This window comes from Tauraco erythrolophus, chromosome 3, assembly GCF_009769465.1.
Source record: "Tauraco erythrolophus isolate bTauEry1 chromosome 3, bTauEry1.pri, whole genome shotgun sequence".
Classification (NCBI taxonomy): Eukaryota; Metazoa; Chordata; class Aves; order Musophagiformes; family Musophagidae; genus Tauraco; species Tauraco erythrolophus.
In genome coordinates, this window is record NC_141467.1 from 68,915,422 (window position 1) to 68,939,377 (window position 23,956).

Sequence of the window (23,956 nt, forward strand, 5' to 3'; positions counted from 1 at the left end):
ATTGTCATAAAAATTAGCAGTCAATTACAACCACTAATACCTATACATTTTATACACACCAAAAAGCTATTTAAGAAAACCTTATTATACAGCCTAGTATCTTCTATTCCTTCTTCTATTCTAACTTAACTTCAATTGTAATGAATTTCAAATCTTTCTATTGATTTAGACCACAGTTTACCACTGTTTACATTGGAATTATTTGTCAATAGAAGACAAAATGAGGCTGAAATGTGGCATGATGACAATTTAAATCAATTTAAAAAAAAAAGATTTTTCAGCCAATACTGCAGTGTTTCATTAACAAACCAGGAAAGGACGAGATCAGTTAGGTGTTCTCAGCACTTCGGTTGGTTCAAAACAGCAAAACCAGGTATTTTAAGCAACAGCAGCTCCTTTGCACTTCGCCTGAGCAGCTCCGCAGTGGCAGATCACCCACCAGACGGACAGGCTGTGTTATGCTGCAGAGGTGTTGCTCAGGACTACAGGTAGCAGACAGAAAACAAGTCTGTAAATGATTTCAAGAGGTCTTTAGACGCATCCACAAACTTCGTCAAATTTGTTTAGCCTGCTCTTAAAAATCTCTAAAGTTACCCAAGTCATCTGTCCTGTAAGCAATCTCTTCCCTTGCTGGATTATTCTTACTGTTAAAAAAGGCTTCGCAAAGGTTCGGTCTAAGTCTCCCTAGCTGCAGTACAAATACACTGTTTCTTGCCCTACTCTCTATGGAAAAGATAAGAGACTATATCCCTCCTAGCAGCAACTTTGCATTTGCAGGTTGTGCCGCTGTCCCTTCATAACAGTTTCAGCACTTCTAAACTTTCTTTTTGGGACGTTTTTGCTAGATGGTCACCTCATTCTCATAACGACCTCTGGATCTCCCTCTAAGGGGGGGAGCCTTTCCGAGGAGCCGTGCCCAGGGAGGATTCGAGCCCTGCCGCCTGCCACCTACCCCTGCCACGCCGCATCCTCCTTTGCCTTCCCTCTTCCCATGTTCCTGCTCACCCTGGTCCAGACGGGGCCACACAGCACCACAGCGTCCCGTGTTTCACGCCCCACGGCCAGGGCGGCTCCCAGCCTGTCTCCCACCCCTCACAGCTCTGGCCTCCCAGCTCCGCTGAGGAGACAGGGAAAAGGGCCTCCGGGAGGAAAGGGTCTCTGGGACGTAAGCGACTCCAAGCCGGCACAGCCGCCTCCAGAGCCCCACCTCACCCTCCACCTTCGCCCCTCCTTGTCCCAACGCCCTCACACGAGCCCCAGTCTTGGGCACCATCTCGTCCCACGCCTGCCGCGGTGCCTCAGGCAGCGTGTCTGCCCCGAGGCGTCCCCTCACACCCGCACCCACCACCCGGCCCTCGGGACCCCCGCCTCCTCCACGCCCCTCCGCACGCACCTTGAAGACATCCTGCGAGGCGACGGAGGCGGCATCCGCCTCGCAGACGACGCCCTGGTAGGAGCTGGAGACGGCCGCCTTCTCCCGCGACTGGCAGAGCCGCAACAGAGAGCGCTTCATGGCGCCCGCCCGCCCGGCTCCGAGCAGCGCCCGTCCCGCCCGCTCCGGAGACCTGCGAGGCGAGAGACCGAGTGACGGCCGGTGCCGAAGCGGCGGCGGCAGGAGGCGGGGAAAGCGGGTGGGGGCGCTCCCGCCGCTGCCCCCGGGAGGGCGAGCCGCTCCCCGCCGGGGCGGGCACCCCGGCGGGCGACTCCCCCCGCCGAAAGGCAGGTCCCGGGCGGTCCCCGGGGCGCGAAGCCCCGGTCGTCTCAGGGTCACCGCCTAAACTAGTGCTGGGTGGGCGCTTGGCGGGTCGGCGGCTGTCCCGGTAGCCGGCTGGGGAGCTGCGGCGGCCAGAGGCGCCGCTGACAGGCGGCGTTAATAGCGAGAGAGGGCTGAGTGATCGCCGTCGGGTTTTGGGTGGTTTTGTTGTTTAATTGCCTGACTATCTGAGAGCGACAGAGGTCCTTGGAGATCCACGCATCTGTACGTGCGAGAACTGCAGCGCGGAGAGCGAAAGAGACAGTAAATAATGCAATGGAAAACGCGAGCAGCGAAGTCGGAGCCTTCGTAGCGCCCGTGGTGCAACCCGTGAGGAGAAGAGCCGCCCCGGCCGGGCTGGGGGCCGCGGGCGCCCGGGCAGAGCCGCCGCGCTGGCCGGGCTGGGGGCCGCGGGCGCCCGGGCAGAGCCGCCGCCCCGGCCGGGCTGGGGGCCGCGGGCGCCCGGGCAGGGCTGCTGCCGAGGCCCGGAGCTGCTCTGCGCCGGCCTGGCAGCTTTAAAACGGTCAATCGAGTTGTTTCTGCGATTAACTTCTCAGCGATTATTTTGTAGTCACAGAATTTTCTTTCGGAGCTTGTTTTACCAGCAAATTTGGAGCAGCGTAGGGAAGCTACAGGAGGAGCGTAGAAAGAAGCAGCGCAAAGTGTTTCAGAGGTTTAATTACTGAATTGACTTTAACGGAAACAGTTGTAACGCGGAGAACTAACAGTTTGCTTAATGTGATAAGAACAGCCCTACCAAAGGTCAGGTAGCAGCCGGGACAGGCACTTAGGAAAAGCAATAGGAGGCGTATGGGATGACTTTTTTTGTCTGTGTGTTCATGGTTAATGGCAAGCAGCAGCTTAAGGACTGCAAGAACCAGCTGTCGCATCCAGTCCAGCCTGTTTAATAGCCGTCAACTGGCAATTCTCCTTTACTTCGCTCATGCCCTTTTTGAACTCTTTTTTTTTTTACTGTCTGTGCCACAACATCCTCTGACGCTAAGTGCCATAATTTCATTATGTGTTTGTGAAAAATGCTTTCTTTTACCACTAGCTTTGTTTGGTGCTTCCTAGTGTTTTTATTTTGAGAAATAGTGAGTTGTTCTTTTTTTAAATCTGTTAGTACTCATAATTTCATCGTTTTTTCAGCTCTTTGTTCATTGATGGCACTTGGTTCATATGTTTTTTCTTCTTAGGGATGCCATTTTATATCTCTGAACATCCTCATCCTGCTACTCTGCATCTTTTCCATGTTCCTTTTGAAATGGGATGGCAAGACCTACACACTGAAGTCAAGATATATCAAGCAATAGTACTAATTGTTTGTTCATTTTTTTTCTTCATTCCTCTCCTCAAGTATTTGAGTTTTTTGGATGCCACTAATCTAAGTTTCCTGAGAAGTTTTGCTGCTCCCCTGCAACCCCTTTTCTGAGTGGTGATAGTGTAAATAAATAGCACTCGTGCTGTACTTACTCATATGAGAGTATTTAGGGTTATGTTTCCTTTGTGTACCCACCTAGCATTTATCAACTTTGAATTTAACCTGACATTTAATTACTGTACCACCAAATCTTGTGGGATCTCCCACAATCATCTGCATTTTTAGTCATGCTGAAAAATTTAATAGCGCCTTCCAAATCGCTAGAATGTCTTTGCACCCTTGATCCTGACGCTGGCTTTAAGGGGTCCCAAGGAACCTCCCCGCTTTGTGAAGATGTGAACCTATTTTTTGACCCTTATTATTTAACCCTTTTTAACCCTATATTTTTTAAACCTTAACCAAATTTACAGAATCCTGCCTGCCTGTCCTATGACAGTTCAGTTGCGTTAAAAGACTATGAGGAGTTTCCTTGTTGGAGAACTTTCCCAAATCCACTTATCAATGGCATTATTTGTACCTTTATGCTTGCCAATTCCTTCAGAGAGTTTCACTGGTGTGTGTAACATCAGACTTCTTTCTATGAATGCTGTGTTTGCTGCTTTGATCCTAGAGCCTGTAACTCTGGAATTGTTTATGGCAAGTTGTTACACAGCCTTGAATGAGTAGTCTTAAGATCATATGACTAAATAGTCCTAAGACTAACTAGGTGATTTTAGGTGCTTGTGGTGTAGAGCTTTGATTCTATTTATTATTAGGTAACACTAAAAACGGAACAAAAAGAGTTTGTTCAGCTCACGTTGTGCCATAGCTATAGGTATTGCATACGTTCAAGAGCAGTACGTTAAGGTGCGTTTTTATTGTTATGTCATGAATTGTGACCAAAAGAAACGGGGTCATTTATGCTGCAGCAAGAAAGCTAGCCATTAGTGCCTGCGGAGATTCTAATTATGCGACTTGGGATTAAGTCACTGGGGGAGCCCTCTGTATTTCTAAACCGTTTTCCTGGCACTTTGATTAGGAGCAGCCCCAGTTGGTGAGATTGTTCACCTTCCCGTGGTGAGGTCCCTTTGAATACCCTGTCTGGCCTTGACTTTTCTGTTGCCCATAGTCCTCTTTATGAGAAATTAAACTCAACAAATAGCGGTCTAGGTATCATATAAAGAATACAAATGATATTTTCTGCAAGAATCATTACCTGAAAATGGAAGTATCACTGAAACATCAGTAAGCATTAGTAAATTTATGATCCATTTTTTCCTAAAATCCTCTAGATTTCAGTGAGAGTAATGCAGTGAAACACCAGAAGTCATGATCCTTGAACAACCATAGTTTTACTTATTTTCTTGAATCTGATAATACTGGCCTCTTTTAAAATTACCGTTAGTTTTCAGGCTTGTAGTGAATGTTCAGAGCATGAAAAATAATACAAATGTTTTCCATTCCCAGGAGGAATCAAATGGAATTTTAAGTGGGCTGCTGACCACAGCTTTTATTTCTGCATAATGATTTGACATAAGGAACTAATTCATATAAGTAGTCAGAGAGTAACCTTTCTTACAGCCGTTTTTCTCAAGAGTGGATTAAAATACATTTATACCATTTTATTTCAAACGTGATTTTGCTAATGGTAGAATAGTGGATCCATTAGTACAAGCAAAATTCACTAAAGGTAGTCATAGAGCAGCATTTCATTAAAAATATAATTGTTTAATAATTAAATTGTATATACAGTAAATATGCACCATTCCGGTCCAGTAGCCTTAGTAATACCGTACTGCAACTTTGTTAATTTTGCAGGCCTAGAAACTGTAAATTCAAGCAAATGTCAGCAGTGAAAAGGATGTACAGTATGTTTTGTTTCCTTTGGAAGTGATTTATTTGGCTACAGTGTTGTACAACTTATGATATGTAAAATGATATTTAGGATTTTGTGTTGTCAGCTTAATTCAGTAAGCCAAATGAGTTAATGATGCAACTTCAGATATTGATTACAGTCATCCAGAAATTAATCTGAGCTACTGCCTAAACAAGCAAGAATGCATTGTCTCCTACAAGTTTTCAGAAACGTGCTTGTACTTACCATGGGGAAAAATCCTACTGTCTTTTTAAACCAGTGAGGTGAATTTAACTCACATTTAACACCTATGTCTAATGGATTTTTCATTGCATTTTTTTCTTCTTGAGATTTTGCTGTAGTAAGGAACAAGCTGCTATGCTCAGCAGGATTTAAGTTATTGACAGGTTTATTACATGCCTCATTGAAAAAAAAAAAAGAGGATTTAGAAAACAATAATTCATTCCACTACACCGCAGTCTTTTTGTTTGTTTGTTTTTCTAATGATTATCAAATATTACAGATTTTGAGTCCTACTCTTAATGTTTTGGACAGGAAGAAATTTAAACTGAGGCCCATAGAGTACAATCTATGCTTTGAAAGTAAGTATAAGTTGATGTTATGGTTAATATCAATTGTAATAAGTAAGGGAGGTGACATTCCACGAGAATATTCTTGGTACAGACACTTCCAAGGCGTCCAGTACAGCCCAGCAATTAATTGCAGCTACTGCTGGCTTCAAGTTAACTCCTAGGCAAAAGCATTCAAGTACATAAGCTGGATCTAGAAAAGGTTTAGGTGCGCACCTAAACCAAAAGTGAATGCAATTCCTGTCCCCGTGAGAGTTGGATGCTTCATAGTGGAGTGTGTACAGATGAGGGGTGACTTAGGTACCCATTTCAGACAGTAATCCTCCTGTGAAGCTGGGAGCTAAGCCATCTCTTGCAAACTGTCTTTCAAACAAGTGGAGGCCCTCTTACATACCAGGCATCATACGCCTCTCTGCAGGTAAAGAGATTAAAACTTATTCTGTCTGCTTTTATTAAAAGCGATCGCAACAACCAAATGGCAGCTTGCTTTCTGGTAGTGATGCTCTCTCTTCCTCCTGTTGAAGCTGTGCCAATGTGCAGCCAGAGGCTGTCAGGGTCAGAGTGCTGAAGTCTAGTTCCCTGCCACACTGGAAAACTTACTTTCTTGTTCCTGCCTCCAGGATGGGTTTTATGGTTTTAGATTCAGCTATCACTGATCAAACCCAGCAACCATCTGTGAAGCAGAGACCTCAATCCTGGGCTTCCCTTAGCTATGGAAGTTAGGAAAATGTGAATTACCAGGCTTCAGAAACTTTATGGTGCATGAAGTCCAGTCAGACTGAGACATGGTATATATGCATTATGCTGTTTATTATGGACAAGTTTGTTTCAGTTCTGGATATTGCGAAGGTACAACTCTAGTTGTACCAACTCTAAAAAAGTGGAGAATCTTAGTCATGAAATACCTAAAATGGTAGAATAGTTTGAAGGGAGGACTTTTAGTTGGAAGGGACCTTTAAAGCTCATCTAGTATGACCAATCTGCAATGAGCAGGGACATCTTCAGCTAGGTCAGGTTGAAGATACGGATGCCGCAGGATATTTGTACATGCAAAGGTTAGGCAAAGGTTTGTTTTAGGCAAGACACTTCTACATTTCAGAAGCCTAAATCCTACCTGCAATGTAATTTAGGCACTTTCTTGTTGATAAATAATACACTCAGCAAGCATTATTTCTTAGTGCTACTTGGTCTTTCCTCATCAGCTGTGTACTTTACATTGCCGTTCCTGTCCTAACATGCATCCACAGATTTCTCCTACACGGCATATATGCTGCAGTGCCTGTCAGGGACTGGCACCCTCATTGCAACAGTGCTTTCCAGTCATTAGTCTGCCTATTTAGAAACTGTTTTCTTTTCTGGACATCCTATCCAGCAAAATCTGTCCTCTATAAAGACACCTTAATCACACAACTCCTACTCTGTCTTCTTCTCTGAAAAGCTGGAAAGAGCCTTCAGTAACTTTTGTTCTGTCAGAGATACAGTCTAGTCTCGCTGGTTGATATTGATATTGACCTGTTATTAATAAACATCTTTAAAGATTAAAGTTCTTATAAATGACTGTGTGAAGGGAAACCTGTCCTAGTAATTCACAGCACTCTTTAGGAATATAATTGAGTTTACCACATACACTAACAGAAAGGCAAAATAAGTAGGAATAATTCCTCATTACAACTATATTAACTGTTTTATTTGTCATTCTGTTTCTACACATTGGTTATTTCCATAATGAAAACATGCAGTAAATTTTAAGCTCACTGTTTCAGAATTTCCCTATTGTGTAGGATGTCTGATATACTTCTTTAGATATAATGTAAGATGCTTTCCAAAAGAAATTTCATCATTAAGGGATTAAAATAGTGATGGAAATATGTTACAAATATGTAACATATTTGTGAATGAAGACGAGTATGAAGATAGGTTGAGAGAGTAGGGGTTGTTCAGCCTTGAGAAGAGAAGGCTCCAGGGACACCTTCTAGCAGCCTTCCAGTACTTCAAGGAGACCTACAAAAAAGCTGGGGAGGGACTTTTTCCAAGGGCATGTAGTGATAGGACAAGGGGCAATGGATTTAAACTGAAAGAGGGGAGATTTACGTTAGATCTAAGGAAGAAGTTCTTCAGTCTGAGAGTGATGAGGCACTGGAAGAGATTGCCCAGAGAAGTTGTGGATGCCCATCCTTGGAAGTGTTCAAGGCCAGGTTGGACAAGGCTTTGAGCAACCTGGTCTAGTGGAAGGTGCCCCTGGCCATGGCAGGGTGGATGGAACTAGGTGATCTTTAAGGTCCCTTCTAACCCAAACTGTTCTATGATTCCATGAATCTAGCCATACTTCATACTTGGAGAGGGACTTTTTCCAAGAGCATGTAGTGATAGGGCAAGGGGTAATGGCTTTAAACTGAAATAAGGTAGATTTAGATTAGACATAAGGAAGAAATTTTTCACTCAGAGGGTGATGAGGCACTGGAACAGGTTGCCCAGAGAAGTTGTAGATGCCCCATCCCTGGAAGTGTTCAAGGCCAGGTTGGATGAGGCTTTGGGCAACCTGGTGTAGTGGAGGGTTTCCCTGGCCATGGCAGGGGGGTTGGAACTAGATGATCTTTGAGGTCCCTTCCAACCCTAACCATTCTATGAATCTTTGTGTTTGTAGAAAATAACTGTTATATCAAAGATGACCAAAGTGCTCAAAATCAGAATGAAATAGAAAAGTTTCAACTCGGAGGGGGAGCAGGGCAAGGAACCCAAATAAACAGAGAGAAATGAACTAGACTGTAGGATCATAATAATAGGAAAAATTGTGGAAAAATGCATGTCAGTGTTTTCAGGGGAGTCATACTGATCCTATTTTCCTCAAAGAGTGTGATGCGCATCACACTGCTAAACCAGAATGATCCCACTTTTCAGGCTCATAGTTGTTCTGGGAACCATCTCATGGATGTTTCCTGTCACCAGTTGGCAAGCACAGAAAATGAAGGGTGACAACCTCAAGCATGGAAAAGTAGCATTAATAAAACAATAGCGCACATTATTTCCAATCGTCTTCATGTTGGCATGTCAAGCTTCTTTTTATGACCATATCTCTATATTTCCTACTATCTCCTCTCTTGCCTGTTCTTCTCTCTTGGCTTCTGCTTATCTTTCGAGGCTGCTTAATCCTCTTTCTTCTCTTTCCCTGACATTATTTTCTTTCTGTACATATTATCCAGACAAATTTTATCTTCCCCTTAGCTTCTACATTACTTTCATTTTTTGAACTAAGAAGTTTCGCTTAGCTCTCTAACTTTCTTATTTACAAGCATTTTCTGGAAGCACTTCTGTCATTTCTGATATCTAAGAGAGGCATGGGTTGTACCTTTCTGGTGGTTAACCTGAACCTCTTGTATAAGTAACTGGAATAAAGAATTGAGTCTATGTCGCAGAAGCAGCCAACGCTTGAAGTCTTCAATAAATGCTTTCTATAGATCATCACAGACTGGTATAACTGCAACAAAGAATCAATTTTTCAAAATAGAATGCAGTTCCTATTATCTATGTCAGATTATACCTCAAGTTTTCACTTCTTTCAAATGCCAATAATGTATTCTGGAAGATGTCTATATCACTTTTGTTTCTTAATGAATTGCCCATGCAATTGCACTGAAATCGTGAAGCAGAACTTTTTGTATATTAAACTGTATTTCTATCAGGTTAGGAAAAAAAAGACTTGATAAAACAGAATTATTAAAATGTATGCTATATAGTGCAAATAAACTATATATACATATAGTTTAATTTAAAAAAAACATTATCTTGAAATGGTTACATAAATAATGGAGTGAAAATGATGCTCGCATACCTGAATTTGTAAAATATGGAAATACATGTTTTCTTTCTAAATTAGCCAGTTTAAACAGATATAACAGGAAAGAAGAAGGCGGCCACAATATCTTAATGAAATTACTTTAAGTATAGTATTCCGTATTATATCTAATCTTTAAGACTTGCTGACTCTTGACTTGATTTCCGCAAGTCTTGAACGTTCCTATCCGAACTGAAGGATGGTAGTCATGTCCAAGTCATTCAGACATTGTGTTTCAATAGATAATCTTAAGTTCTCTATGCTTACTAGATGGAATAAATATGAGTATTTATTTGAAATATGTTTTCTATTTCATATTTAGTAGATATAAAACTATGACCAGATCCTCAGTAATAATACTCTATTTTAGTCTAAGCAAATAAAATTAAGTATTTCATTTTAAAAAACATTACTTAGAAATAGAGTTAATAACTATTAATAAGGTAGGTGCAGTAGAATATTTTTTCATATGGATCTACTGGGGGAAATAAACAATGTCTGGTGGCCAAAAGAAAAGCTAGCTTGTGAAAACTTTGGAAATAAAAAGAAATGTAAAGTCATATTGAACATGAAATGATGTCATATTGTTTTGTATATTACTTGCATTTTCCTGCTTGCAAAAAGTAGATTTTATTAAAATTCACTAAGATATGTATCATACAGTTCTTCAATTAGCTGAAATTGTGCCCAATTTACATTTAAATATGAATTCCAAATCTTCTACCTTGTATTTTTAAAACAGAAGTCTCCCAAAAAGCAAAAGAAAAATAGGCCTAACCAAAAACTGAGCGACAGAATGTGAACTACAGGAAAACTATATTACGCTTACCATTCAAGAAGTTTGCAGATGATTTCTCTCTGAAGCAACACATATATGAAGAACACAAAGATACGACTATTTGAATCCTTATCTGATGCTGGTATCAGTAAGTTCTTGTGACATCTGAAGCCACCATTTGTGTCATCTAGTGGCTTGCTCTGTGTAGACAGATGCTTATTTAAGAGAGGAAGGTATGCATTGCTCAGTATGGGAGGAGCATCTAAAATCATCAAGTGATCCTTAACGCTTTCTTTTTTTTTTCATACATCTAATCCAAGCCCATCCATTTTCATTTCTGAACTGCAAATGTACCTTCTGTACCAGCAGTTTTTTCCTAATGCAATATCTTAGAGTCGTTTCAGTTTTGTTAGGTAGTCACTGGAGGGTACTTGTTTACCTATTTGCAGTGAACTAATTGCTTTTAATGGAAAATCTAAACATCACTGAAGAGGAATACTGTCTACTTATGAAGATTCACTTTACTAATAAATGTTTCAAAAATTAGAATTGCCATATAAAAAGTAGTGGACTATGATCAATACCTAATGCAATACGGGGCAGCATAAGAGTTGCATGCGCTTTCTTTTTGAAATATAAATCATACTTTGTTTTCTGCACTTTATTTTCAAAGCACCGCAAAATTGCTCGGTTCATTTGAACTAATTCTCAAATGACTCTTTGGCCCCATTTGCATTAGACTGAAATTTGGACTCCACAATTCCCTGATGCTGGAACAGTTACTGTGGCTGGCATTTTGATACAGAATGTTTCCTTGTTCTACCATACACCAATCAAATTGTATGAACACACTAAAATACAGAGTTGTGCAATCTGGGGAAAGTAGCTTATATACTGCAAGCAGTACCACAAATTTAAGTTCTGTATGATTTCATCTTCTTGCTTCAGAATCCATGAGCTTTACTGATTTTCAAACAAAGAATTCAATTTGTGGTTCAGATAGAAAAAGCTTGAAAATGTGCCTATCATTTTGATCATGTAGAAGCTGGAAAACCCCAAAATATTTAGAGTAAAATATTTATTCTAAATTTAGATAAGGTTTTATCTAAATTTATTTTTAGATACAGAAATTTAGATGAAGTCTCCTAAATTGACATTTGACAAGGATGGAGCTTCTGATTCTGCAGTTCATCTTTCCCAGCCTGCTGAAACCCACCAAGCATGGAAACTCAGCCATGCTAGCTCTGTTCGTGACCAGGATAGCTAAGTGACTGAAGTTGCTGGATGAACAACAGCTTTCTAACCTCTTGATAATCAAGCAGCTTAGACATTTCTCCCTACAAAAGTTATCTGCCATCACTGCATAACTCTATTTTTCTGTCTCTTTGGATAAGGAGTCTCTATCTCAGTAAATGCAAAGTAGGTGCAAACACAAGAATAGTCTAAATGATAGTTGAAGCTTTACAGCACAATGTGATTATCTTTGAAAAATGTAGAACCTAAATATGGAACCTGGGAAAGAATGATCTTGATAGACGTTGTGGACTTACCAGTGCACTTTGAGCTATTTTCCAGGGCCGCCATCCAGCGCTTTAGGCGTGAAATGCGTTGTGTTCACACTCTCATTACAGCAGGTGACGAGTCGATACAGTGCACTTGTTCGTTAACAGGAACATGGTTGGAATTTTGTGGGTATTAAATAGTGGTTCTCAGACAGAAAATCTCATTTCCTCAAAATCAAAACTTCAAATCACCATGACAGTGGGGAAACTTCAAAATTCATGGTTTTTAAAAAGGGATTTTCACTAAATTCCGTCATCTGATAACCCGAATGGTCACATCACGTCATTCATCAAGCAAACAAATTGTACCTTAAAGCCAGTTATGTTTCTTGCCTCTATTGCTCCTGCTAAAAGGCTTCTCCAATACCTTACTCCTTTCATAGTTAAGAATGTTTCTGTAATTTCCCATCAAAATTTATTCATAATCTAGAGATGACCATTTCCTCTTGCTTAACATTGTTTTCTGCTTCAAGCTATTCTTCCCTTACCATAGTATCTATCCTTCTGATTTACTGTGAAGAGGCCAATCGTAGCCCTTTGTAGTCTTGATTTTGTCAGACTCAGCAAACCAACCTATTCTTTCATCTTCTTCCCAAAAATCCTAACAGCCTCTTGGGACGTGTTCCTGTTTGTTCTCACTGTTTCCGAATAGCAATTTGTAGTTTTTTTTCTCTTCTGTGAATATGAAAACAGGCAGCTATGCAAGTAACAGCGCTTTCAAGAATTCCAGGTGTACATTAGGACTTAATTTCAGGACACTTAATGGGACTAATGAACTAATTGTAACCCTTTCTATTGTTCTGAGAGTGAAGTCATGTTTTTAACTACTCAAATATAGACTAACAGTGTTTCAAAGACATCTCTCTCTTTTCCTAATGGTTAGATTGCATTTTTTTTCTGTATCCCTTCATAAGTAGGTATTTACAAATCAAGTATGAGGGCTGAGAACCACTGGGACTCGTGCTTCAAGGATGTTTAGGTCCCTAACTTCTAGATACCTCACTTAATGAAAAAGCAAGGAAAAGACAGTATAACATGATGAAGGAAGACCTCCAGGATACAACTGTTCCTAGGCTGCATACAGTGTGGAAATGAACTTTGCAGGATGTCTCATAGACCTTGTCACAGAAGTATTGAAAGCATTCTTTAATATTTAAGAGTCATTATGTACCAATATAAAAATAGGCCCTGATCAAATGAATGGCAATTAGATGCTGAAATATCACAAGGATCTGAACCTGAATCATTTACCCATTTTAAGAATTCATTTTTTAAGACTGACACTAAAGGATTAGGAAGACTACCTGTGAAAAGTTTATTGTTCTGTTACAGGAGTGATACAAGTCAGAGTTTGGAGAGGACTTGGCAGCGCTCCATAAGTCATGTGGCAACTGGTGATAATATGTACAGAAAAAAGCAGGAAAGGAGACCAAAGTACATTGTATCGGAGGAAAAGATTAGATGGTATTACAGAATCAAAAGCAGCAGAGAAAGCAAAGAGAATGAAAGTTAAAAAAAAAAAAAAAAAGATATTTTAGTGAAAATACCTTCCATAAAATGGAGAAAGTGTGAAGGACTAGAAGTGGTAAAGTCGAAGTAAAGATTTTAGAAATCACATCTAAGTGTCCAGAGCTGAGATTAATTAAAGGGAAAAAAAAAAAAGTAGAAAAGTGATAAATACAACGGCAAGAAAAGGGACTTTTAGAGGGTATCTTCATATTGTGGTACTGTGAGGAAGGGAGAGCAGAGAGTAGTTGAGAAACTAGTAAAATACTATTCAAGTGTTTTCTTTCTTGAAAGCAAGTTATGCTTTAATGAGATTCATTATAAACTGACGATGAGAAAAAATATTCATAGTTCATGCATAACATCAGAACCCACCAGGTACTCACTCAGCACTGTAAAAGGTGAAACTGTTTGACAGGTTCACAATTAGAAGAGTTCCATCAGAAATATTGTCCAAATACATAAAGTTGAATATACCCTTTATAATTTTTTTTTTCTTCAACATTTCTCTGCCTAACGACTCCCTTTCTGTTCCCTGGAACAGAGATACTGCACTGTACTTCAAAGTAAGAAGCAAGATTAATGTTCCTAAAATAATGTACAATATACATCTTTGTCGGTGACGTGGACAGTGGCATGGAGTGCATCCTCAGCAAGTTCGCTGATGACACCAAGCTGTGTGTGGTGCTGTCGACACGCTGGAAGGGAGGGATGCCATCCAGAGGGACCTCGACAGGCTGGAGAGGTGGGCCCGTGTCAACCTCATGAAGTTCAACCAGGCCAAATGCAAGGTCCTACATCTGGGTCGTGGCAATCCCAGGCACAAATACAGACTGGGTGGTGAATGGATCGAGAGCAGCCCTGAGGAGAAGGACTTGGGAGTACTGGTGGACGAGAAGCTCAATATGAGCCGGCAATGTGCTCTTGCGGCCCAGAAGGCCAACCGCATCCTGGGCTGCATCAAGAGGAGCGTGGCCAGCAGGTTGAGAGAGGTGATTCTTCCCCTCTACTCTGCCCTCGTGAGACCTCACTTGGAGTATTGCGTCCAGTTCTGGAGCCCCCAACATAAGAAGGACATGGACCAGTTGGAGAGGGTCCAGAGGAGGGCCACGAAGATGATAAGAGGGCTGGAGCACCTCTGCTATGAGGACAGGCTGAAAGAGTTGGGGCTGTTCAGCCTGGAGAAGAGGAGGCTCCGGGGTGACCTTATAGTGGTCTTCCAGTACCTCAAGGGGGCCTACAGGAAAGATGGGGAGAGGCTGTTCAGGAGGGCCTGTTGTGATAGGACAAGGGGTAATGGTTTTAAAATAGAGGGAGGTAGATTCAGGTTGGATATTAGGAAAAAATTTTTTACCATGAGAGTTGTAGAACACTGGAACAGGTTGCCCAGAGAGGTGGTGGATGCTCCATCCCTGGAGACGTTCAAGGCCCGGTTGGATGAGGCCCTGAGCAACCTGATCTAGTTGGAGATATCCCTGTTCCTTGCAGGGGGGTTGGACTAGATGACCTTTGAAGGTCCCTTCCAGCCCTAACCATTCTATGATTCTATGATTCTATACGTCTAAAGATAGAACATGTATTAAATTCAAGCTTTTTGTTTTCTCTGTGCTATCTTCTCAATGAATGAGTGGCTTTTATGGAAAGAAAGATTTTCTTTTTTCAAATCTCATTTCATTCTCACTCCACTTAATTAAAATATAAAAGTTAACATCACATTGCAAACAACGGATTACACCCTTGCTTCCCAGATAGATACTTACTTTCATTTAATGAAAATTATGATAGTTATGGATACAGGTGACTTCAATGGGATGACAGTGTGCATATTATCCAGTATATTTAGGGTGTTAGTATGTAATTTAAAGAGTGGTACTACTTCAGTAGAAATCCTTGTGAATCACCTCACCTATTTCTGCCAAACCAGAAGATACCTTTCAAACAAATTCCTTCCTTTCTTCTCCACTGTGATTTCTGGTGTATATTAGAAGAACATCAAAATTGTTCCAGTAATACAGTGGCTTTACCAGTCTTTGAGTTATGGGTTCAGCACGAATAACATTAGCACACTTTGCAACTGCCCTGGGAGAGAGAGATGGCATCGAGCCACTCCTTTCCTAGCATGGGACTCTCAAATACTGGGTGCATAATAGCTATGTCAGCTGTATTTTTGCAGTTCCACAAAACCAGAAAGACATAATGGGTTGCCTTCAATGGAAAATGTGTCCCTTTGATTTCAAAACTAAAGAGATTCAAGCAACTAGGTAGGACTCATTCCTCAGTTCTGTATTTGTCTTAGTACCTGACAAATAGCTGAATTTTTCAAATATCCTATATTCCGTACTAAACAAGTGTTAGCTATTGTGAATTTCTTTTCCCCTTAAGTCTAACCAGCTCATATGCTTTCCCTGAGTGTATTATATTGACTATCAGACAGATTCTGTATTTTTACTCAAGAATTAAAAATAACAATCAACGTATTTTATTTGGTCTTCTTTACAAATATGCTCAGTTTGATGTAAGAACATACAGAAACTTATATGTCTATATATGCATATGCATTAATCTGAATGAAATATAATGTGAAAATGGAACCTCAGAAAGTTTCAGTTTTACTTTATCTGAGGACAAGGAAGGTGCTGTTTCCAATATTATTAGCCATTATATTTGTTGTTATCAAACCTGTAGATTTTATGGGAACACTTATAAAGGAAAAGACATGTATTAACATTAAGTAATTATTAAAACTCTGCAGATTTTGCCAACAGTCATTGTTTAGTTGCTGAGAAAACTAGTAGGTCCTGTTACAGTACATCCTAGTAGTCATTGTCACTGAAGTGACATCAGATGTTTAAATAAAACAGTTCACTGAAGTGACTATGAATAACCTTTTTCATTTTACCAGAAACTCCATGGAATGACATGCGAATTACACAAAACTAGTGGTGAGCTAAGTTTCTGTCTTTCACAAGTTTGTAGAGAACCTGTATAATGTATACAATATATACAATATATAATTCTAGATATTTCTACAATGAGAAGAAAAAATATCTCAAATCTTATGTCAGGGAAGAAGGGGAGGGAAGAAGTGAGGGAAGAAGGTCTGGGAAGCCAAGGGAGGGGGAGGCAGGAAGAACGTAAAGGAGAGGAAGGCAGGCAGGGAAGAAGGGAAGGAAAGGAGAATTCTTGGCCATCACTGCTTCTATACTGTCTCTTCGTCTTTTGCAGTAACAAATTGGTTTTTATGTACGTATAATTTTTTTATATGATATGGATTGACATTTTGTGGTATTTTTGCATCCATGACAGTAGCCTATTAGCCTATTTACTTTATTTCCTATCAGGACATTTCAAAGAACCCCACAGCAGTAAATACTCCATTAAAACATGGTTCATAACTCTCATGGACCCTCTGAAATTATTTACCCTTTTACAACATTTGTCAGCTTTGCCCACGGCATTAAACTTCCACATGTGTGTTTGGAGTGGCTATAGTGATTGCATTGCTTAAATAGAGCAACAAATAAGAAGTCAGCCATATGCCAATCAATTAGGTTGCATAGGAAGTCACAAGATAGCCGTATGCTTACATCTGGTAACAGACAATACCACATCCGTTAATATGACTCACTCTGTTTGTTGAGTCATAAGCCATTCAAAAAATAAATGTTTCCCTAAAAGTATTGCTAAAACTACACCAAGGAAATCTGTCACTCCAGTCGAAAATATCTTGCCATGAAAAATGAAAATACAAACAGAGAGCTCCCGGAAAATAGGAATGTGTTAGAAAGATTTGTAAGATGTTTATGTCTAAAAGAGTCGCGGATATACAAGCAGAAAGTCTGAAAATGCTGCGAGCCTTTCGACTGGCTCACAGTAACTGAGATTTTGAATGATGGAAAAATGGGCTGTACGACTTCTCAATCAGAGCCAGGTCATGCCTTGCCTGTGTCAGAAGCTGGCTGAAAGACTTGAAATACTGTCTGCAGCTGCCATCTCCATATACCCTAGCCTACACTGGCTAAGGATCTCTGTGGTTTAAATATTTACACTGGGTCCATTTTTCGTGCTTATAATGTTAGTAGAAACTTTATTACAAAGACTGTGTCAGGACTGTAAATATTAGCTTGGATATTAATAGCCTTCTTGCAAACATGGTACACTGTGGCTTTGTTTACTTCCCTTTTCAGTCTAAATTAAAAAATGTATTGTTGGAAACACCAAGAAGCAAATCACAGCTGATGAAATGTTCAGCATACACACACGGTTTGTTTCTGCGCTTCTTTAAAAACAGAAGAGAAAACCTGGCATGCAATTGCACAGAGCCATCAGTCTGTCTGCTTATGCCACTTGCATTGAACTGATCTAAACCAATTATCAACTTCGGGGCAATAAAGCTGATGAACCTGAGTTCAGTGGAATGTTTTATTACTGAAAGCAGCACAGTCATTATAGATTATGCTTTCTGGGTTTGAGAAACTGAAGGAAAAAGGGGAAACATAGCGAGGTAATTAGAAAGTAAAAGGAGGAATAATACAAGAAAATCATCTCAATTATGCAATCCAGTTTGAAGAGTAAAACCTCGGTTGTTGTGAAATAGCCACTTAGAAAAGGCAATATAGCATGACAGTCTCCTCATAGAATTTCTTAAGAATAGGTCCAGGCAGCCCACCTACCAAGTTAATTTAATAAATTCTCTCACAGTACTATTTGCCCTAACAAATGGGCTCAGCCTTTCCATTTTAAATCCATTTTAAACCCCTTGAAGTTGTGCAATATGATGTCAATACATGCGTTCTGTGGCTGTTGCTGGTTCAGAAGAGAAGAAAGCCAGATCTGTCAGAATCGGTGGCTGAAATTCTCATCAGATACTGAGAACTACATTCACTATAGTTGCTTAACAGAAAAATGTATTTACATATGTGTGCTGACCAGAAATTAAAACATGTCAAGATTTAGCATCCAAAGCAAAATACTTATGAATTCATACGATTATATTTAGCTACATATTTTTGCCTTTAAAGATGGAGTCGATATGTGTAGTAGGTTATACAGCTGTATATTCCTGACAGTACTAAGCTGCAAACTGAGTGGTAAGATCATCTAAGAAAATAAAAAAGGCTATTCTTAAAGTTCTCCAGAAAGGCAGAAGAAAATCTCAAGAAGAGAAGGGAAACAATACCAATAAATAGACAATCTGATGGAAGAAGTTTTGATATTGTAAGAAGAAAGCAGCAGAGAAGTGTAGCTGAAACATTGGTATAATTTGATAGCCCAATAGCTGACCAAAGCCTGTGGCTACGAAAAGGACTGGGTTGAGAAATATTTCACCATCAGTTGTGTTGCTGCATGTTAGGGAAGGCAGCAGCACACTGTGTCAGAAAGAAAATCAAGACGGAATGAGGTAATCGTATGTCGAGTCGTGAATTGATTGTGCCAGGCTGCTGATGAGTAATGTTTGAGCACAGGGTGACCTGAGAGTGGACAAGTACAATATGCGATTCACTGCAGGCAATATTCAATTCTAATGTTACCATATTCATCAAGCAAATGTTCTTTGTTCAAAGGCAGCACCCAGATGTCACAGTCAGGGCTGCCTGGCCCTACGCACAACACAGATCTCGTGTCACCTGCCTTATAATCCAGGTCACAGCAAGATGTAACAGGGAGGAGGAGCAAAGGGAGAGTACGGCTAACCTGCGTCTTTGTGGGTAGTGCCAAACACATTTTAAGATTAGTGATTTTTACTGTGCTCTACCATAGCAGTATTCTCAGTTTCTAGTTTAGAAATATAAACAAATTTATTTCTATATATATTTTTTTTTTAAATGACTAATTTAAGATCTCAGCAGTAACACACAAAGCCTTACCCAGCTCGCTCAGAGTATGTGGCATAGCAGTGGCAATAGGCAAGATTTTACCAGCTTATTCTATCTAAAACTGTTACGGATTTTTGTCAAGCTAAAAGCATAGTATATTTTTCTACAGAGCTTTACATTCCTATCGCTGGTTTAGGTTCCTATAATTACATAAATGAAATTGAAAGTCTTGTACAAGTTTATAGCTTTTCCATGGATTCACAGTGTCATTGTATTCTGGACAGCACAACTCTTCTAAAGATCAAAAGTTTAAATAGGCAGCTTAAGATAGCAAAACTGAGGTGTTGATTTGGACACATGCCTGTCATTAACAGGACATGAGTTCAGTCATCTGCTCTTCCAGAAACTCTCTAGAGTGATGAACACAAGTCATTCGGAGCCTCCAAGTGATGAAGACTTGTAAGATTGTCATTGTTTTCTCCGGTTAATCCTACAACATGACATTGGCATATCACAAGATCCCCAAGACACCTAGACCTGAAATATTTAAGGCCAGAGGAGTTTTAAACATCTCTTACCTTTGACCGATGTCCACAGATTGCTGATCTTTCTGGATTCTTCTTCAGCATGTATGTTGTGACTCCTGGCTATACAGTGATTTTAGTTGGTTGCTCTTAGGATGAGGAATATTGCTTCCCTCAGGTACTTAAGTCCATTAAATAGACAGAGAGATAGTTTTGCCAAAAATAAGATTCTACAAATGCTTTTTTCCTTCCCCATTCTTTTAACTGTACCTTATTGGCCTGAGAGTTAACTACCTGCATGGACAGGTGACATTAAAGTGGGAGTCTGCTACAGGCCACTCAACCAGGAAAACTGAACAGATGAGGCCCTCTATAGACAGATAGGAGCAGCTGCACATTCACAAGCCCTGGTCTTCAACCACCCAGGTATCTGTTGGAGGGACAACACAGCAGGGCAGAAGCAATCCAGGAGGTTCCTGAAATGCGTTGATGATAAATGCCTTCTCCAAATGATAAAGGAACCAATGAGGAGAGGTGATATGCTGGACCTCGTTCTCACCAGCAAGGAGGAGCTCATAGAGAATGTGAATCTCAAGGGCAGCCTTGGCTGCAGTGACCATGAAATGATGGAGTTCAAGATTCTTAAGGCAGCGAGGAGAGTGCACAGCAAGCTCACTACCCTGGGTTTCAGGACAGCAGACTTTGGCCTCTTCAGGGTTCTGCTTGGTAGAGTACTGTGAGATAAAACCCTGGAGGGAAGAGGGGCCAAGGAAAGATGGTTAATATTCAAGGATCACTTCCGCCAAGCTCAGGAGCAATGCATCCCAACCAAGAAGAAGTTGGGCAGAAAGACCAAAAAGCCTATATGGATGAGCAAGATGCTCCTGGACAAACTCAAACACAAAAAAGAAGCCTATAGAGGGTAGAAGCAAGGACAGGTAACCTAGGAGGAATACAGAGAAGTTGTCCGAGCAACAGGGATCAGGTTAGGAAAGCTAAAGCCCTGATAGAATTAAATCTGGCCAGGGACATCAAGGGCAACAAGAAAAGCTTCTATAGGCATGCCAGTGACAAAGGGAGGACTAGGGAAAATGTGGGACCTCTCCAGAAGGAAATGGGAGATGTGGTTACCTGGGATATGGAGAAGGCTGAGGTACTCAATGACTTTTTGTCTCAGTCTGCACTGGCAAGTACTCTAGCCACACTGTCCAAGCTAGAGGCAAAGGCGGGGACTGAAAGAATGAAGAACCACCCACTGTAGGAAAAGACCGGGTCCAAGACCATCTAAGGAACCCAAAGGTTCGCAAGTTTATGAGACCTGATGAGATGCATCCGTTCCCTCATCTGAGGGAACTGGCAGATGAAGTTGCTAACCCACTATCCATCATATTTGAGAAGTTGTGGCAATCTGGTGAAGTTCCCACCGACTCGGAAAGGGGAAACATAGCCTCATCTTTAAAAAGGGAAAAAAGGAAGACCGGGGGAACTACAGGCCAGTCAGTCTCACCTCTATGCCCAGCAAGATCATGGAGCAGATCCTCCTGGCGACTATGCTAAAGCACATGGAAAATAAGGAGGTGACTGGTGACAGCCAACATGGCTTCACTAAGGGCAAATCATGCCTAACCAATTCAGTGGCCTTCTGCAACAGGGTTACAGCGTTGGTGGATAAGGGAAGAGCAACTGACGTCATCTGCCTGGACTTGTGCAAAGTAATTGACACTGTCCAGCACAACATTCTTGTCTCTAAACTGGAGAGACATGGATTTGATGGATGGACCACTTGGTGGATAAGGAATTGGCTGGATAGTTGCACTCAAAAAGTTGTGGTCAACGGCTCGATGTCCAAGCGGAGACCAGTGACAAGTGGTGTTCCTCAGTGGCCAATATTGGTGCCAGCACTATTTAACATCTTTGTTGGTGACATGGACAGTGGGATCGAGTGCACCCTCAGCAAGTTTGCTGACAACACCAAGTTGTGTGATGTGGTGGACATATTGGAGGGAAGGGATGCCATCCCGAGGGACCTTGACAGGCTTGAGAGGTGGACGTGTGAGAACCTTGTGAAAGTCAACAAAGCCAAGTGCAAGGTCCTGCATATAGGTCGGGACAATCTCAAGTACAGGCTGTCTCAAGAGTGGATTCAGAGCAGCCCTGAGGAGAATGCCTTGGGGGTGTTGGTTGATGAGATGGTCACCATGAGCTGGCTATGTGTATTGACAGCCCAGAAAGCCAACCGTGTCCTGGGCTGCATCCAAAGAAGTGTGGCCAGCAAGTCAAGGGAGGTAATTCTGCCCCTCTACTCTGCTCTTGCGAGACCCCACCTGGAGTAGTGTGTTCATCTCCTGGGTCCCTAACATAAGAAGGACATGGAGCTGTTGGAGCGAGTCCAGAAGAGGGCCACAAAGATGATCAGAGGGCTGGAGCACCTCTCCTATGAAGACAGGCTGAGAGAGTTGGGGTTGTTCAGCCTGGAGAAGAGAAGGCTCTGGGATGATTTAATCGCAGCCTTCCAGTACTTAAAGGGGGCCTACCAGGGAGACGGAGAGGGACTTTTTCCAAGAGCGTGTAGTGATAGGATGAGAGGTAATGGCTTTAAACTGAAAGAGGGGAGATTTCGATTAGATGTAAGGAAGAAATTCTTCCCTTTGACGGTGGTGAGGCACAGGAATAGATTGCCCAGAGAAGTTGTGGATGCCCTTTCCCTGGAAGTGTTCAAGGCCAGATTGGATGAGGCTTTGAGTGACCTGGTCTAGTGGGAGGTGTCTTGGAACTAGATGATCTTTGAGGTCCCTTCCAACCCAAACCGTTCTATGATTTTATGATTCTGTGACACCATTGCCTGCATGAGAGACTTCTAAGCATTCATTAAAATCCATTGCATCTCCTGAGATACTTGTTCAGCTGATGTATTTTCTCTTCTCCTAACTTAAGCACGCAACAGCAATCTGTGCATGTTGTAGCCTTAGAGATGTATCATTATCAGATAATGTAATAGAAATCACGGTTATGTGTAGAACTATCACTCCAGACATTTGAAAATTGTACGTAGTACATCATGACGCCCTGAACAGTGGCTGCTGCCATCACTGGTGGTGCCTGTTGATGCCACTGCAGGCAGTGATTCCCAGCAAAAAGCCCAGGAAACCTTGGTGTAAGTGTGTTTGAGGCCAGAAAGGACACTTAGAGATATCGCACGTTTTTATTTGCATAAAAGTAGAATTATTTTGCCATTCTGCTCATGAGAGCGGGGATCAGAATTATCTAGTCATGCAACTGAACGGTGTACAATAAATATGATAAGAAGATCCTCAGGTGATGAAAACACTCATAGATTGGGTAAAAGAAGATCAGAGTGCTTACCTTTGATATTGTCATAATATATTGGATTTTTATTCTTCTCCAGAGGCTTCTGTGCCTCTTTACATTTTAATAGATTCATATAGTGGTTTGGATTGGAGGAGACCTTTAAAGATCATCTAGTCCAACCCTGCCTGCCATGAGCAGGGATATCTTTCACTAGATCAGGTTGGATAAAGCCCTATCCAACCTGACCTTGAACACTTCCAATGATGGGACATCCACAACTTCTCTGGGTGATCTGTTGCATTGTCTCACCACTCTCATTGTAAAAAATTTCCTCCCTATAGACAGTCTAAATCTATACTCTTTCAGTTTAAAACTGTTGCCCCTTGTCCTGTCAGTAGAGGTCTTGGTATAAAGTTTCTCTCCATTTCTTATAAACTCCCTTACAAGATCATATCAAAGGCCTTACAGACATCTAGGTAGATGACAGCCATAGCTCTTCCCTGGTTCACTGAAGCAGTCACGCCACTGCAGAAGACCACTAGATTAGTCAGGCATGATTTGACTTTCGTGAAGCCCTCTGCTGGCTGCTTCTAATCACCTCCTTGTCTACCACATGTTTTGACATGTCTTCCAGGAGGATCTGTGCCGTGATCTTACCAGGCACTGAGGTAGTGCTGACTAGTGGGTAGTTCCCAGGGTCCTTCTTTTTACCCTTTTTAAAAATGGGCATAATGCTTCCTTTTTTCCAGTCACTGGGGACGTTACCTGACTACCATGACTTTTCAAATATCATGGAGAGTGGCTTGACAACTGCATCAACTGACACCCTCAGGACTCTGGGATGCATCTCATTGGGTCGCATGAACTTATATACGTTCAAGTTCATCAGGTGGTCTCGAACTTGCTCTTCTCCTACAATGGGAGGGACTTCGTTGTCCCCATACCTGCCTCGAGGTTCAGGGACTTGAAAGACGTAGGAAGAGAGATTACCATTGAAACTTGAGGCAAAAAAATTGTTGAGTTCCTCAGCCTTCTCCGTGTTGATTGTCACCAGTTCTCCTGTGTTATTTA

General features: G+C 41.4%; 1 protein-coding gene across 1 annotated transcript in view; it reads right to left on the reverse strand.

Moving 5' to 3' along the window:
- The window catches only part of TRPA1 (transient receptor potential cation channel subfamily A member 1), a 41,831-nt gene extending 40,318 nt beyond the window's left edge, over window positions 1-1,513 (reverse strand). Inside the window, exon 1 of the mRNA XM_086609398.1 lies at window positions 1,394-1,513. Within this exon, the coding sequence (XP_086465524.1) occupies window positions 1,394-1,513 (120 nt within the window). The remainder of the gene's footprint in view (window positions 1-1,393) is intronic.
- Window positions 1,514-23,956: the final 22,443 nt, after the last annotated feature.